The sequence below is a fragment of the Schistosoma haematobium genome, chromosome 2 (assembly GCF_000699445.3).
Source record: "Schistosoma haematobium chromosome 2, whole genome shotgun sequence".
Classification (NCBI taxonomy): Eukaryota; Metazoa; Platyhelminthes; class Trematoda; order Strigeidida; family Schistosomatidae; genus Schistosoma; species Schistosoma haematobium.
In genome coordinates this window covers 8,307,773-8,325,757 of record NC_067197.1, presented here as the reverse complement: position 1 = coordinate 8,325,757, position 17,985 = coordinate 8,307,773, and the positions used below count along the sequence as shown (strand labels likewise).

At 35.5% G+C, this 17,985-nt stretch overlaps 2 protein-coding genes across 4 annotated transcripts in view; one reads left to right on the top strand and one right to left on the bottom strand.

Annotated features, from left to right (window-relative positions):
- Positions 1-1,203: 1,203 nt before the first annotated feature.
- GNAT3_3 (Guanine nucleotide-binding protein G(t) subunit alpha-3) lies at positions 1,204-8,540 on the top strand (the record flags this gene model as incomplete). Its single annotated transcript, XM_051219134.1, has 6 exons — positions 1,204-1,533; positions 1,567-1,721; positions 1,756-1,884; positions 1,919-2,048; positions 2,996-3,149; positions 8,350-8,540. 6 exons carry the CDS (start codon positions 1,204-1,206, stop codon positions 8,538-8,540), a joined length of 1,089 nt encoding a protein of 362 aa, XP_051067409.1.
- Positions 8,541-10,511: 1,971 nt separating this feature from the next.
- The window catches only part of MS3_00006142 (uncharacterized protein), a 58,083-nt gene continuing 50,609 nt past the window's right edge, over positions 10,512-17,985 (bottom strand). For 2 of the 3 annotated variants that reach the window (XM_051214256.1, XM_051214257.1), the window contains one exon: positions 13,241-13,856. In XM_051214256.1, coding sequence (XP_051067407.1) covers positions 13,376-13,856 — 481 coding nt within the window. In that variant the 3' untranslated portion in view covers positions 13,241-13,375. Of the gene's footprint in view, positions 11,045-13,240; positions 13,857-17,985 lie in introns of those variants that run through there. The other variant, XM_051214255.1, reaches the window with a different exon arrangement.

The window sequence follows — 17,985 nt, the reverse complement described above, 5'->3', positions numbered from 1 at the left end:
GTGGACAATGTGACTACTAAAGAACTCGATGTCTTTGGTCTGCTAAATAAGTTTGACATAGGCAAGTCCACGGGACCCGATGAAGTGAATCCTAGATTACTGAAGGAACTAGCTAACTTCGTTGCGAACCTTTTAAGCACGTTTTAATCTATCCTTAACCCAGGGTCGATTATCAAGGGACCAGAAAACTCTATAGTAAGCCCTCGTCTCTTTTGGACTAAGTCATAACACAGGATGATAATGTCAGTCAGGTGGCTCTCCCCCCACCTCTAGGGAGAAATGATCATGCAATCATCCTACTGCATTGGTCTGTCAAACAGCTTCGTAGACCCACCTTAACATATAGGAGGAAAACATGAAGGCGATCATCTGTGCGGTCTTGGCTGAAAACTGGATAATTGATTAAGGAGCATCCGTAGAAAAGGCATGCGCTCATTTCCGACATCTATACAATCAGGTATCTCGACCTGGACATCCCCAAAGAAGAAGAGACATGGTCTTCAGACCACGGCCCAATGCCGGGAGGTTGAGGCTAAAGGGTTTAAAACCCTTTAGAGCCTATTATCCGGAGCAGTTGTGTCCGCCCCTTCAACTGACTCATTCGAGAGAATATTAGACACTCACAGAAGCATACTAGAAGATGAATAACATAGGCTTTATGCCTTTAGTCCTTAGTACACAAAGTTCAGTCTGATAATTGGTTAGCTTTAAGATGTACAAGCTGTAAAGTTCATTATCAAAAGAGGTAGTGGTGTGATCCCTTGTAGGATCTATTCTGAGCAAACTCAATGTTTGTACTAGTTTCTTAGGTCCAGAGAAATATACTCCATGTGTTACTACGAGGTTACTCACTGTATTCTTAGTTATTAATAAATAAAGCAAGGATCATGCATCGCCGTGACCAAAAACGCTCTTTTACCACTCAGAATCAGCTTATGGAGAAAACCAGTTCTGTATTTCTGTTTAGTAAAGTTTAGAGTTTTATTTATTTTATAGTTCCGTACTTGTAATAACGTTTATTCCAATAGTTTACTTCGATTTGTCATATAGAATAACACTTTTTTGCTTAGTATGGGTCAGGTTTAAGATTGCACGAAATGCTGTGGTAAATGTACTGCATATTTTGTATGAGCCAAGTTTCATTCACTTTAAGGCGGTAATTTGATACAATTATCATCCGCTCTTGTTTCGAAAATTGTAGATATGGGATGTATTGTGAGCAAAGAAAAACTAGCTGCTATAGCTCGATCCAAAGACATTGACAGAAAACTAAAGGCTGATGGTGAGGCTTCATTTAAAGAGGCCAAACTGTTGCTCCTTGGTGCCGGAGAGTCGGGAAAAAGCACGATAGTTAAACAAATGAAGTACGTTACTGTAATATTTATTTGCAGAATTATTCATATGTCTGGTTATACTGAAGAAGAATGCAAAACGTACAGACCGGTCGTATTCAGCAACACCATCCAGAGCATGGTAGCCATACTGAGAGCTATGGAACAACTGCAGATATGTTGTGCATATCCGAACGCAATGGTATTTTTCATGTTATAAGTTACTTAAATCCAGAATGATATTGCTGTGGTCCTCAACCTTCCACGGACAGATGTTGACGTGCTACCCGACGAAGTATTTAGTGCGCTAAAGAGGCTCTGGTACGACCCAGGTGTTCAAACAGCTGTTAATAGGTCTCGAGAATTTCAACTGAATGATTCTGCATCATAGTGAGATACGTCCCGAGTCTAAATTGTATTTTAGCTTCCTTGACTCATTGGATAGGTTATCAAGTCCTTGTTATATCCCAACACAACAGGATGTCCTTCGAACTAGAGTAAGAACGGGTGGAATTGTAGAAACCCACTTCTCTTTTAAAGGATTAAGCATCAGGCAAGGAAAATAGCTATCTAAATTATTACCCTAGGATGTTTGATGTTGGAGGACAGCGTTCAGAACGAAAAAAATGGATTCACTGTTTCGAAGGCGTCACCGCAATTATATTTGTGGTTGCTATGAGTGAATACGATCTAACCCTTGCTGAAGATCAAGAAATGGTAATTATTTTACTAAAATTTCGTTACACATAAAAAGCTAAAGTTTTGTAGCCCATTTGTTCTAATGCAACCTAGACAACTTTAGTTAGTCAGGAAACCGGATACATCACTCTATTTAATCCAGTCATGCAATTACGCCAGATACTACAGCTTAGTAATACCAATTCATTTTAACTGAGTAAACCTACTCAGAAGTTCCATCTGAGGCGGTTATTAATTCCAGCGGTATCTGACAAAATCAGTCATAAAGATTATTGACTACTACATTGAATAGCTGAAAATTTGATGGCATAGATACACCATTGACTCTTCGATGTATGGAAATTCCATTACGCCAGTTTATTTTCTACCATTATTCATGCCCTTGCCAATTTTAAAATTTTCTGCTTTTCGACTATTTGGGTGGCCACAGTGTGTGTTCACGTAAGTTGACACCCTATGTTGTAGGGTTTTACGATGCGTTTTCGATGTAACAGTAGTTTAGCAGGTGGTTTTAATCATTTAAGTTGATTTAGTTTTTATATTTTATGGCTGAGAGAAAACAATTTTAGGTCAGGTGGATGCTCTTAGTTCTGTTCTTTGAATATTCATCACCGTTCTAAACATCATCAACACTTAATTTACGTAGAATATTTCTTTGTCCAATCCTTATGCTCAACCAATGCTTTATTTCAAAGTTATGTGGTAGGCTTTATAGGCACTTGATAAATTTTAATCATGATCGTGCTCTACATCCAGGCATATCACTCTTGAGCAGTCACTTTCAGATGGCCAATAACCAACAAACGATTTTCAGACAAATATTAGTGAAGACTATGTTCAACAGACATATGAGTATCATGTCTAATTTGTTTGTACTCTATAATTGGTTGGTGCACATCTCACCATAGTTTGGCTTCTAATAGACACAACTCTTTTGGTTTTGATGCTCTTTGTTTTTGTTACAGAATAGGATGATGGAATCTATGACATTGTTTGGTTCAATATGTAATAACCAGTGGTTTACAGAAACAAGTATCATTTTATTTTTAAATAAGCGAGATATTTTTGAAAACAAAATAATGAAGTCCCCGTTAACCATATGTTTCCCAGAGTACACTGGTAAGCTTTGAATTTTTCCAGCTTTTAATTTATGCTGTGTTTCTCAATTTATAAATAAACATTCTAAAGGTGTAGTACAATATTATTAGAACATAGTGATTTGAGAAATTGTCGCTCTGGTTATTATTTTAAATGTTGCTTGATTGTTGATGAATACTATTGTTACTCCAGGTTTTGTTTTCATTTTGTTATTCAGTGATACAGAGTAGTTATTTACAATAGGAACCAGTTAGTCTTTCTAAAGATGTGTAAATTGTTAATAATTTCTATCTGTAAGGCAGGAGATTGTTGAATTTTCTTTATTAGCCCTGATCAGTAAATAGGTTTGATTTTGTTTGGTGTGAGGTAGTGAAAACGATTTGTAGCTCAGGTGGATGATTTTGGTGGAGTGTATCGGAAATTAAACTGAGTGATGTTATTACGATATCCTGTGGGGTCATAACACTACACGCTCTCAACAATTTAGATAATAAGCAACATAGACTACTGTAAACGAACTTACCTCATTCATTTGCTTACTGACTCTTCATTAATATCGAAATTCAGATTCTTAAAACTTTCAAACATTTTACGCTGACAGTATCAAGCATTCTGTTTTTTCAAGCACCCATATTTAGCATAAGTTTACCAATCTTGATCGAATGATGATTGCTACCGGAAAAATTACTCTGGCTTCAACGCTCATTCAGAAAAATCATATTCACAATCATTTGATAACATCCTTTTTTATTTATACTTATTATTTTTCTTCTATACTATATCATTTATGTATTCCCTTTTATTCCCATTTTGTGTATTTTATTTTCAAACTTGTACAGCAGCTCGCTTATGGTTTAAACCCTGTCTTATCTAACCAATCTCAAGTCACTGACTGGTCGAAAGTTGAATGTCACCACCGACTACGGATATTGAACCAGTCTCTCTGAAACCATGTATACCATCCAAACTGGCCTCCTTCAACGTTCACACACTAATGCAAATAACAGACAATGTTGGCTGTCTTTAGAAAAACTCAACATTTATATCTGTTGTCCATCCCAGATCTGTATTCAAGATTAGTGAATTATTAAAGATTTGCCCTCAGTCTGCCGCTTAGAAGTGCTTGTTTCACGTGCGTTTATCCGGGGACCCTGTGGCATCCTTGTCTGATTTTACTGAAGTTGGTGTCGCACTGAGCGCTAGAGTTGAGACAGCACTAACCGATTGGATCCCCACTAGCAGTCATTTATGTGCAGTTAGATTAGAAGGCTCTATTAAAGTGCGAAGAAATTGGTGTGAGAATGATGTTTTTTCTTCATCTCCGCCTATACCTACAGATTGCAGCCCGGATTGGATCAAGGATGAGTTTTACCACCAGTTAACGGTTCTTCGGAAAATGCGTTCGACAGATATAGTACTAGCTGGGGACTTGAATGCTCAGGTCAGCCATCTACGTACAGAAGAGAATCGTTTAGGTGGCTGATGAGGACTTGTTGGTCGCAGGTCAGATAACAGGGACCGTCTACTACAACTGCGCAGACCACAACCTATTTCTGGCTAGCACTAACTACTGGCACAGTCATCGCCGATGTGTCACCTGGCGCCCCCCTTCTGCATCTCAAGCCGGGACTCAGATTGATCACATCGTGATCAGATACCGCTGGCGTAGCTGTGTACAAGACTGCCGCTCCTTTTGGAGTACCTATCTGGACTCTGATCATACCCTCGTTTGCGCTAATCTTACCTTACATTTCAGTGGCCAAGAAATTCATCGTCCTAAACGGATCAATGCCAGTAAATTGGTTGCAGCTTATGTTGCAACTAAATATCAAACCGAGTTAGGATCAAGGCTAGCTAACAGCCCATCGGAAAGTAAGTATAAGCGTTCATTGCAGTTGCATGACGCCACGAAACTGGCAAGTTAAGTCGCTTGCGGCTTCTCAAAACATCCTGCTTATAAACACTAGGTTTCTATAGGCTCCTTACAATCGACTGAACCACGGTCTACTCCAAGTGACCGCGAGTTTGACCATGAACGAAGACTGTTGTGTAAGGACCGAGAAGTCTAGTGGTCGTAGCGTGCTAACGAGTTGAGATCAGAGGCTGCATCTGGCAATTATCGGAAGCTCTTTTAACTCATCCAAGTCACTGGCAGCAAGAAGTCTGGTGTGAGTGAAACAATCTGTGAAGATGACGGGATACCAATCACTAACATTTATCGATGTCTTGGACGATGGGCAAAGTTTTTTGAGGAGCAGTTCAACTGGTCTGTTGCCTCGGCAATATCGATCAAACTGTCCTATCATCCATGGCTCGTGACGACTGATCCATCTGACGAGGCGGAAGTCCTCAGGGAACTCCAATTCTTGATGCGCCACAAATCACTAGGCCCAGATGACGTACTCCCGGTCTTTTTTAAAGATAGTGGCGACTTTCTGGTTCACGAACTGACTGAGCTGTTTACAGCGGTCTGACAATTAGAGAGTGTTCCAATATCGTGGAGTGTGTCGATAGTTGCTCTTATTTTTAAGAGGGGTTCACGTCGTTTCTGCACTAACTATCGGGGGATAAGTTTACTTTCGATTGCATCCAAACTATTGGCTTCCGTCATACTTCTTAGATTGTTCAAAACTCGAAAAAGATTGACTCTCGAGGAGCAGGGTGGTTTTCGTTCTGGTTGAGGATGTGTTGACCATATCTTCACCCTCCACCAGTTGTTAGAATACTGTCATACTTATCACGGGCTAACAATCGTAGTGTTTCTTGACATCAGGGCTCCCTTCGATTCGTTGGACAAAACTGTTTTCTGAGACTGTTTATTGAAGGGGTGATTGGGTTTATTAATAGCTCGAATTCCCTATAATACAAATGCCCCAGACAGAATGAGGTCATACAACCACCTCTCTCCATTGTTCCATTCAAGCAGTAGGGTTAGACAGGGTTGCCCAATCTCACCATTCTTCTTCAACTTTGCCATCGATGGCGTCCTGGAAACAGCTCTGATGGATGTAAGTAGTGGTGGTGTGGATCTGTTGCCTGGAGAAAGACTTTTCGACCTTGATTATGGGGATGATATTGTCTTACTGTGCGATGATATGCAAGCCATGCAATCCGCACTTAATCAGTTGGCAATTAGTGTCTGAAGGTATGGTATGTGCTTTGCACCGGCCAAGTGCAAAGTACTTCTGAACATGCACTCACTATGGGTAGTGAGCAAATAGAAGTAGTCGAGAAGTTTGTGTATCTGGGCAGCTGTGTAAGCGAGTGATTGATGAAGTCAATTCACGTATAGTGACAGCCAAAACAGCTTATGCTGATCTGGGTCATCTCTGGCACCTTTGTGATGTTAGTTTGACTGTAAAAGGTCGGATCTACGACGCGTCAGTGAGGGCAGTTTTGCTCTGTGTTGGTGAAACCTAGCCTCTCCGAGTTGAGGATGTTAGATGACTCTCTGTGTTCAATCATCGTTGTCTCCGAAGGATTGCTGACATCCAGTGGCAACACCATGTTAGTAATGCAGAGGTTCGGCATCGTGTGTTTAGGCGCAGAGACGATAATCCAATTGGTGTCACTATCGTGAAAGATCGACTTAACTGGCTTGGACATGTTCTACATATGTCTTCCCATACAATTCCACTTCCTGCATTATTTGTTGACTATGAGACCGGTTGGAAAACGCAGAGAGGTGCTCAGTGTATGATATATTGTCGTGGTATAAAAAAGATGTACAGAACTGGCTTCTGTTAGTCCTTCACAACTCCCTGGCCGGGGTCCTAGAAATGATGCAGCACAGTGGCTAGAGACGTTATCAGACATGGTTCAGAATAAATGCCAGTGGTGATCCTACTGCAACTTTCTTTTACTTCATGAAAAATGAACGTAACTTCTTTAATTGGAAAAATTCTTTCTGGTTGTATTTTTGCTAACTGAACTGCTACTTCTTCTTATTATTATTATCATTATTATTGTTATTATTACTACTATTATTTCACTCTCATACACTGATTTATATTCGTTGTTGTTCTTTTTATTATACGCACTTCACATTCTCCATCTCTTCACAACCTCATTGTTATTGTTTGGCGTATATGTATTCGGTGTCCCCCCTGTACCAGTGTTTATGTATTCGAACAAAATAAAAAGTCTTGATGATATGTGTAGTTACTATAAATGTTTTAAGTATTAGTGTTATAATCTCGTCTCCAGATAGTCTACTATGTCCCCTCCTAACGTTTGATCACTCAGCCAAACAGGGGAAGAAAAATGTAACAGTTAATATGCATTGTCTGATGCTGAATGATTATACTTGCTGCAACCAGTGGACATTGATCGGAAGACAAACTGTCTCCAATATGAATCACATTATTGTCAGGCACTAAATTGTTCTTGAGCCTATACGAGTAATACAAGGTTGGGAAACTTTTCATCAGATTTATCAAAACAATTTCAATTTTCTACTTGTTTAATTGCTATCAGAGCGTCAAACCTATACATATCCTAGCAAACTATACAGTTCACTGTGAAAGGACCGTGTATACACTTCCTGGTAGAGAAACTTAAACCGATGGACATTTGTTACAGATCCTACGTTGCTCATTACGAGCTCCGTCCAATTTCTCTATCACTTCTCTCAAAGCCTCTCAAACAAATCTGAGCAAAAATATTCTGAAAATCTATTAAAGTCTAATCTCTTGACTACTGTAAGTGAAAACCTGTTTTACGCAAATAATATCAAGCGATGTTTTACCACTACTCGATTTGACTGTAACGATTGTGGTAGTCAGTTCTACTAAACTCTTAGCTTAGTTAGGAGGTATGCTAGTCTTGATTTAGTAACATTTATTTGGCTATCGTTGTCTTCGCCTATGTAATAGTTCTCCAATGAAGTAGTAATGAGTTGAATAATGAGTCAATTAGTTTTGTTGAAATTATAGTGGCTGAATTTGACGAGGTATGGGTCGTATATGAATAGCTACTGTTTCGTTGATTTTTGATGAAGAGTGCAATTAATTTCTATCCAGTTAAACAATCATTTTATAAAGAATTATGTGGAAACTTTTTCATCGACTATCTTGTGATCACACAAATTTATCATCTCAAAAAATGCTTTTAAGTTTAATCATAGGTGAATTGCTTTTCTCCCATATTAAAGGATGTTTTACACCTTTTTCTGATTAGTTTACTTTTATTATTTTCATTTACTTCCTAAACTTTTGATTAGGTGGGAATAACTATGAAGAGGCTTCGGAGTATATTCGATCATGTTTTGAAAATTCAAACACTCGTAGTGGACCTAAAGATATCTATTCCCATTTCACATGTGCAACAGACACAAATAATATACAGTTTGTATTTGATGCTGTAACTGATGTAATAATTAAAAACAACCTCAAGGATTGTGGGATATTCTGATTTTATAAAAAAGAAAATTAGTCATCTTTTCTGATTTTGAACTTCCTTACGAAACAGTTTTTGTAAATTAAGTGTAGCAATTTATTTATTATATTCTACGTTATATGCTTTTTTCTTTAAAACTGTTCTGTCTAACTTCCGAGTAGTCGAGTGTAACAAGAACATAACAGCTTCAATTTATATATTTTTATTGGTATCAGTATCTAGCTATATTTCTCAGTATAATAAATGCGATTTTGTTAAACGCTGGCCGAAACTTAATTTTATCTTGTTTTTGTTCTCTCTAGTGTTCTGTTTAAATTCACTACTTGTAAATAAATCTTTATGTTTTGTTCCACTTCATTTGTTTGCATTCTAAAACTCAGTTCACTTTATCGTTTTGTAGTTGTTACTATGGCTCAGTGGTTGGACTTGTCTATTATAAAGACGCGGTCATACTACATTGGTTGGAGAGCCTATTCCATGAAGTTATATCATTATAGTTAATCCAGATAGACAATGGTGAGACCAAAACGGACAAATTTGAGGTTCAGAAGTAGATTTGTACTCCTTATTACAGTGCCTCGCACTGGCGATTAGATGTTCTCTATCGATAACCACCATTTACTGCGAGGTTGCCTTTTAGTGGACATAGAGAGGTTATGAAAAGTCGAAAAGCTCAAAGGCGAACAGCTCTGTATATTAGATATATCGGACTACTTCATAACAGTATTTTTTGTGGTGTTAGCTACCAACTTTGTCCAATCGATCTGTGACATATTCACATAGATGAAAATGTGAATTCTCAGAAAATAGTCCTATGTAACTTAATTCATAATATTTAAATTGATGATCATTCTTAATAAATAATCTTTTACTATTGGTGTCTCCAGGGGATTCTCAGGAAAAAGTCGTTATGATTTTACTGAGTGGAATATTTTCTGGACTCTGCCTGGCAGATGAATTGATATTTAGCTAGTTGAAGTATAATGTACAAGATGTTTTATAATTTGTAAACAGGATTTTCCGAGTCATCTCTTCACTGGATCTGACTTTAAGGTAAAATTATCCTGTGTTATTTTGTACAGCTTAAAGTTTGAAACAATCTTGATTTATCTATCATCTAGCAGTGAAAATCTACGATCCATGAAATACTACAATCTATCTGAACCAAAAAAATAACCAGACAGAAGTAACTGTTCATGGTTCAAACCAGGAAGTGTGTCATCAGTCAATTGGCTTGCAGGGAATAATTTCTCATTTTTCAAGAGCATTAAAAGTGAAAATACGAGGTTGCGAGTTATATTGTCCTTGGATATGGCATCGTCAATCCCTATTGCTTCACTCATAGAGGTAGTCAATAATACATGCATTTGACTGGGTTAGCGGAGAATAAGTGGTTACTAGCAAGTTATTTGGTGTTGATCCCGGTGTGAGATGTACGGCTCTAAACTTCTGTGACGCCTCTAGCTGGGCCATCAGCATTCGAGGAACGAGGTCAACCCGATATTCCTTCTCGTCCACAAGAGCAATCCCACCGAATGTAACCACCCTGCCACATAGTAATGTCCCCAATACCGTCGCCTTAGCTCAGGGTTACCTCAAACCGACAAGCCTCGCTATCGATCCGAACTACCTGAAATAGTTCTCGATGTCCCAGTCTCCAAAATGGATCCAGTCATAGCACTTTCATCTTGATCCTGGTAGTGACACCAGATATGTGAAGGCGATATGTAGGAAAAGACTATATTAGTATCGAGTTACAAAGTATTTATATAATGCATATAAATGTAGCCTTCAATCACCCATTTGTATCTTTCGGTGTGTTCTGCCATTTGAACTGCATTCTCATCTGATTTCCAAGTGTTTTGCAAACGCCGTGCTTTCGGTCTACCGAAACTCTTCACCACGTCCGACAATTGTTGCAACTTTTATGCCACGTTTCGCTATATACTACATACGAATAATCTTTTGAGTAGCGTCCACTACATTTCTATTTTAGTAGTCTTTACTCAGTAATATTACTAAAGCCTACCTTTAATATATAAAGTCTGCAGAGAGAAGAATGAAATTACAATGAGTTTAATATAAGATGATATTAGTCTAGCTAGGTTTGAAGCCGCTCACTTAAATATTTTGATAGTAAATTCATGTTTTGCTGTCGATATACAGTTGGTACATTCATTCTTTATAAAAAAAACGACAAAAATGCCAGCTTATCGTCCACTTTAAAGAAAGTATGCTCAAATTCCATGTGAATAATACGATTAAAGCAGAACAGCATTTTATATGATATACATTCATGAAGTAACAGGTAAATCTGAAATGAGGAACTTAAATAATAAGATGGTTTAGATACGGTGTCATTTCCTATGTTATTCGTGCAGCATATGCAACAATCAATTCTTTTTGTATTTGCAGCAAATATTTCATGCGTACATCATAGTAGACAAATCATGAACGAAAATGGAATAAATTCGTATAGGAGAGGTGTTTACCAGTCTGTCCAACCTAGGTATGAATCGCTTTATGGAAGAAAAACAGACAATGTATTAATCACAAGAAGATAGATACATTCAGGCAAAACATACACGTACATCTTTATAGAAAGTGGACAATATAATTTAAAGGGTTAGAAATAACTCATGAAAATAAAGTTGGATAAAAGGTCACGAAATGCTTGATTGAATTGGAATAAATCATTTAATAGTTATGGCTTTGTACAAACAAAAACAAATGGGTGTATAGTTTAAAAAGAGACAGTACAATAACTACACGCAATTTGTTTTAGGTGTGGCATCTTTTACGTACAAAGAACTAAATCAACAAGTTATTTTCATTAATTTATAACCACTTTCCACTCCATTTGGAACTTGGTATAAATTTCTCTGTTTGTTGTTTATTTGCAGTTTGATACTCAATAGATTTACAACTAGTAAGTGCAAACTAATTGTAAAGCAATTAGTCCCTTTGATAAATTTGGTTAGTGTGAAAACAAGACGACGACATATATATTAGCAGAATACATTTCGATTAACCGGATCACACATACTTTTTATGAACATTTATACATAAAAATAAAAGGTCAATTAGACATATGGAAGGTAAAAGGAAGCAAAAATAATAAGGTAAATAATGTAAAACTCAACACGGTGGATAATAAACATATTACCACGGTAGGTTTAAGGTGAGAACAAACTGTTTTTGAATACATAAAAGGGGTTTCGATTTTCGTATGGCCAAAGCTTCAATAAATCTTAGTATAAGCCCTTTAACACTTTTGTATAACACCACAAAAGCGGTGTTAAGATAAATTTTATAACCTGTTCTAACTATGTGTTTATCAGTAGAGGATGATGGAGGTTTATTATCTACTCTTAATGGATCATTTAATTTTATTTATTTTTGTAACCATATAAATACATGTTCAGATATTTTCATCTGTCGTTTTAGCGTTAGGAGAAAGTTACATATATTTTACAATGTTTGGGAGACTGGGATATATACTCAGTGACCCCAGTATATATATATATATATATATATATATATATATATATATATATATATATATATATATATATATATATATATATACTAATGAACATAGCAAATGGGTAGTTGAAGTTTGATACTTTTGAATAACAAGTGGGTAAGTTTATCCCATGGTAACTGCGCTATTGATACGGGCCGATTTCACGTCAACGGTCAAAATTAAGGTTGATAGGGTGCAATTAGATTAACTCTATTGTAATGAGCTACGGTCTTAATGAAGTATAATGTGGAAAAATAATGAGATATAGGATCGATTTGACAAAAATTTACACATTGTTTGACCTTACTAAATTGTTGACTAGGTAAAGACCTACTTACAAGTTGTAATTAGAATGAAACACTTTAAGTATAAGATTTTATTGAGGGTTCCTGTCTTTGTTCAACTAGTCTAATCCACGAAATTCCTGACTGAAATAGGTAGTATGGAAGTTGAAATTTTTCATGACTTTAGAAGTATAAACTTGAGGAAAAAGTTATAAACTTTCGCCTAGAAGAACACATTCACATTGAGAATGAAACTAGGATGGTTTTGAATTTTCGAGAAGAAATAGACAACTATATGGAAGAATTACACTCCAAATTGAATATTCAAACATGTTTCTACTTCAAAGGTTGAATAATTGCCTAATACACTTGCAATATCAAACTACTGAAGACAACATTATATTACTGAAGGTTATGAAAAAATAGAATAAATCTGTTGCTTTCTTCTCAATAGTAACTTATCTTCAGCATAACTCAACCGTCCAATCTGATTTCATCGAACTATGAAAGCTATAAATAATGCTCCAAAACAAATAGATCAGTAATTTCACAGATTGAAATAATGAGTCATTTGAAGCTAAACCACCATGGGAAACCTGGAAGCATTGGACGGTTGTTTCGTCCTAGTATGGGACTCCTCAGCAGTGTGCATCCACGATCCTGCACCCCACGAGATTCTAACCCAGGACCTATCAACATTTGCCTATGTAATTACACACAAATACACACATTCGCCTCTCCGTTTCAAATTCACTTGGTATGCTTATAGCTTTGTGATCTGCACTATCTTCTAATAAACTGTAATTGCCGCTTCTCACTACCTTCTGATTTTAATCATCATTGCGATTTATATTATAACGGTTATTGAGAGTGATCAATTAACGAAACAAAGTCACTATACAATATAAATACATACATATATATTTTTTTTCTACTTATTTCTTATATCTGACATATATTTTGAATAAAGGTAAGAATGATGATAAATTGAATATTGTTATATATATATATATATAAGCATTGAATGAATGAAATACTTGTCATTGAAAAGTTGTTAATTTAGGCGCTATTAATAAATTATTATGTTTCCAATGTAAATGATCATTTATACAACATGTTAATTCTTCATATGTTGTATCACATATTGGTTGACAACTATCAGTTGGTGATAAATTTGTTTGTTGTGTATCTATTGAATATGATGGACTAGATATTGGTATATGTGATATAGTACTAAAATGTAATTTAGATAATTCATTTGATGTACGTGTATAATGTACCGATCTACGTTGATGATGTTCATTGATTGGAAGTTTTGGTAAAGTCAATGAATTTCTTAAAACACTTTTTGGTGATATTTTTTTTAATGAAGGATAATTGATCTGATTATTATTTGTAATTAATTTTATATTATTTTGTAAAGTTTCATGATCATATTGTTGCTTTATAAAGGGTTCTGTTGGTGATGGTAAATTTGTTTGATATAAATTTGGTTCATAATTAATATTTGTCCATAAAGCACTGTAAATAAACAAAAAAGGAGTGATTTGTTTGAATTTAATTCATGACTTATAACACGGTTGGATACTTTCCTCAATGTATGTCTTATCCATTTCTAGCATTTCATCTCAGCGGAGAAAGAAATCAGGAAGAAACGCTGAAAGTGGATAGGACACACATTGAGGGAAGTACCCAACAACGGTTACAACCCAGCTATTCTTATTGCTTAGTATTCTCGGACACCGATTCACTCAACAAGTCCCCAAATCAGAACACGGTTGAACAGGAAAGAGATTATATTCCAAATAACAAGGTTAGATGGAAGTAAGAAGCAAGTAAGTGCAATAAGGAAAACGTTAGTATATTTATAGTTTTCCACATGAGATTTCTAGAGTGTTCACTAAGTATTGACTAACGCTGATTGGATAAGAATTAGCCAACCAGCGTGCGCCAAAGCAATCGTGCATTGAGCATGCTTTAATCCAATGTATGTCCCGCTAACACAAGCTTTCACTTGGAATTCTCAAGGCTAAAGGAAAGGCGGAAGACCAAAGAACACATCATGCCGAGAAAAGGAGACAGATATGGGAAGGATGAACGAAAATTGTATAGAACTAGAAAGGAAGGTGTAGGATAGATTGGGTTGGAGAATGCTGGTCGGCGGCCTATGCTCCATTGGGAGTTACAGGCGTAAGTAAGTGAGTAAGTAAGTAATTTGTTTATTTAAATATTATGTTATTATTGATTGAGAACATGAACCGATTGATGTTAGATCACCATCGGAAAACTTGGAAGCTTATTGTGTTAGTTTACTTCAAATTGTATGTCAGTATTAAGTAAGTTTAGGAATGTTTAGTTTTTAGGGCTAATCAGTAGAAAGTCCTGAAAGTGGGTACTGAATACATAAGTTTAAAGACAAAATTATAAACTACATAGAGATTATCAGCTCTATATTAATAACTTAAAACACAATGGTGACTGATATGTATATATAAATGGGAAAGAATTAGGTTAAAAATGTTCTCGTTTGTCATAATATTTTACTACCATACCATAATACGACAGGGTAAGAGATTATATTACCATTAGACTAGATACTTGGTCGATACACTCTGCATAGATTGAAATCATGTTTTATCATATATACGATACACATCGAAATGCAGAGAACTTGAATAATACACCAAACAATAATCTATTCAACATAATTACAAGCAGTCTGCATTCAATGAGGTTCAGGGTAGAAATAAATAATGATAAAGAATCCACATACTGAAAAGTTAGTAAGTTGAGTATATCTCTCTCTTTGAACAGTGATTTTGCTAAAACTTTAAACAATCGGTTTCTAAGTTTTCAACACGTAGATACAAAAAAATTTATCTTCTTCTAAATTAACATTTAAAATATATTATATCTGAATTTTTGAAAAGATAAGCTGTTAAAGTGAAATAATTCTAGCGATGAATAATACTCTAAAACAAACTATTTATGGTGTGTACTACTGATGTCCATAGATATAAGTAGTATGTGTAATCAATTGAAAGTGGAATACCTAGCAGTAGTAGGTTAAGAAGATCGAAGAAATGAGAACGAGAACAGAGAATGTTTGGTATGGAAATGAAGGAACAGTGAAGTCTGAGACGATTGATTGACATTTGCAAAAGGAACAGTCAAGTTCGAGACAACCGATTAGCATTTTGCAGATGAAGTATTTGCTATATGGTTCTCAGATTTTACTAAGATGTTCTGTCTCCCCACTTGAATAAATTCTCGGTATTTGGTGACAAAGTCATTAGTTTTCCGGAGTTCATTAGCTAAAAGTATACGTCATTTTGGGTGATCCACTATGTAAATCAAACACCCTTTGCATTGTTTCTGTTGGTCAGTTTACTAACCTTATCTTACCTGTCTCTGAAAGGTATTAGATAAACTGTTTAATCATGACTTGTTGTATTAGTCTAAAACAGTGATCATTTTGATCCGCTTGTGTTATCATAGTACACTCTATGTAAACTTAGTATCATTGTCATCTCATTAAGCTAAAGATTCGGATTTCGTTTTGTTATAATCTTTTGTACAGTTCCAAAAGTCCTCAAAGTATGAGTATATATCTTTGAAGTCGATACATTATAAGATCGCAAAAGTCAACTACACTTAGTGTTATTCGCAATAAATACAGAACAGAAATATAGTCTTGAGGTAGATTTTTAATTCAGCTAGTCAAGTCAAGGTCTGATCTGGGACTACTGTACATCAATCCAAGTTGTTTATCATTATGTTACTAAACAAAAAGCAAATAAAAAAGACAAGGTGTAACGGAGAAAAATTAATATGAGCTATAATGGAAATCTTGATATGTAAAATACAGTACACAATTAACAACACAACTCTTGATTACAAGTATTACCAGGTAGTCTATACATAGGAGCATGACTCACATCAAGAGTCATTGACTTCATAGAATACTATCATACCTTGACCTATCCACCTCCAGACTTTTTCTTTATATGTCAACCAATATTAAACGTCAAGCAACCGTAACATATATCCCAACCACCTAAATGAATCTGTGGTGTATACTACTTATTTTTGCAGATAAAAGTCGTATTTAACACCGGTTGGAGGTGGAATGTCTGCGAACATAAGGTTTAGAAAATGAGAATGAAGAGAAGAGAAAGGGAAACTGAAAGCAATCAGGATAACAACATGAATGAAGAAACAATGAAGTTTGTAAGAGACAATTCAAAGAAGATATGCGAATGATGCATGCGATGTATTATTTTCACGTTTTATTAAATCACTGTGTGATTGTTCATTAAACAATAAATTGGTTATCCCCAAATGACTTATTTGTTCACTACAAATCTACCGCTCTTAGCGTATTGCATTATATTTAACCTAAGGATTAGATAGTTGATCTATTATTATACAAGGAATGCTTTGGAGACAGTTAAGATCATAAACCTACAGTCCACATACGTTTTCCACTTCCATAGACCATGTTTCACAGTTATATAGCCATACAGAATTAACTGGTGAGTGATATATTCATCGTTTCTTAAACAGACATTTTGTCTAAGACACAAGCGGTAATTAAAAGATACTTGACTTTTTTATCAAATGAAAAACCTTAATGACATAAAAGATATTATTCAATCCGTTCCATCACCGATGAAAGGTTTTTGTGGTTAATAACTGTTGGAGTGATCAAGAAAACTTTTCGCAAAATCCAAGAAAGGCTCAGGAAACACTAAGAAGCATTTTATCCAATCAACATTCACTAGACGTTTAGCCAGAAACATCAAAAAAGTGAAAAGTCACATGTAGAGTTTCTGATTGGCTGATTACTATACTGCTACTATGTTCAGTAGCATTCCAGAATTCTCGGGAAACCCAAAGACATCTAAAATACCATAAAAACCCTATATTTTCTGTACTGAAACGAAACTTTAGAGTACAGTGCTTCTCGCTTATTTTGCGCCTTTTCCCTTGTGTTCAGGTCTGTGTGTATTTCTAGCTTGAGGGTTACGAGAACAGATTAGGAACCGAATATAGCGTTCAATTAGCAAGAGTTATCAATAACTTTATTTTTCTTGTTTCAATCATGAGAACTAACAGCTCTATTCCTTCAATTGAAACAAAGTTGATGGGTTTTGTCATGAAGTTGTGAAAATCTTACATACTACTCACAAGTAGCCTAAATAATAATGATAAATAGTCTTGAAGAGAACGGTGTTGAAATTTTTTTTAGCGAAACAATCGATTTCTGTTTTCAAAATAAATGAACATTTTCTCAACGAACCAGCACTTATAATGTCTTCAAAGACACTCCTCACTGGTTAAAATACACCATTTGAGTGGGTTTATCTTTGTAATCATGAAGTCCTAAGAAAATTATATCTTAGTATGATTAATATTCTGTTTGATTTTGACGATAAATAGTTATAATTGGAAGATAGTATAATGGTAAATTAATTTTGGTTAGTAGGTTTTTTTTTTAAAATTTTCCTGGCTATCTATTAGTGATGTGTATTAGATCAAATGGACAAACTATTATTGTATTGATCTGTAATGGCTGAAATAGAGATTGGTTATTCCTGGCTGTTTTGTAAAATATTATTCAATGGCTTTAAATGAAAGTTAAAACAGA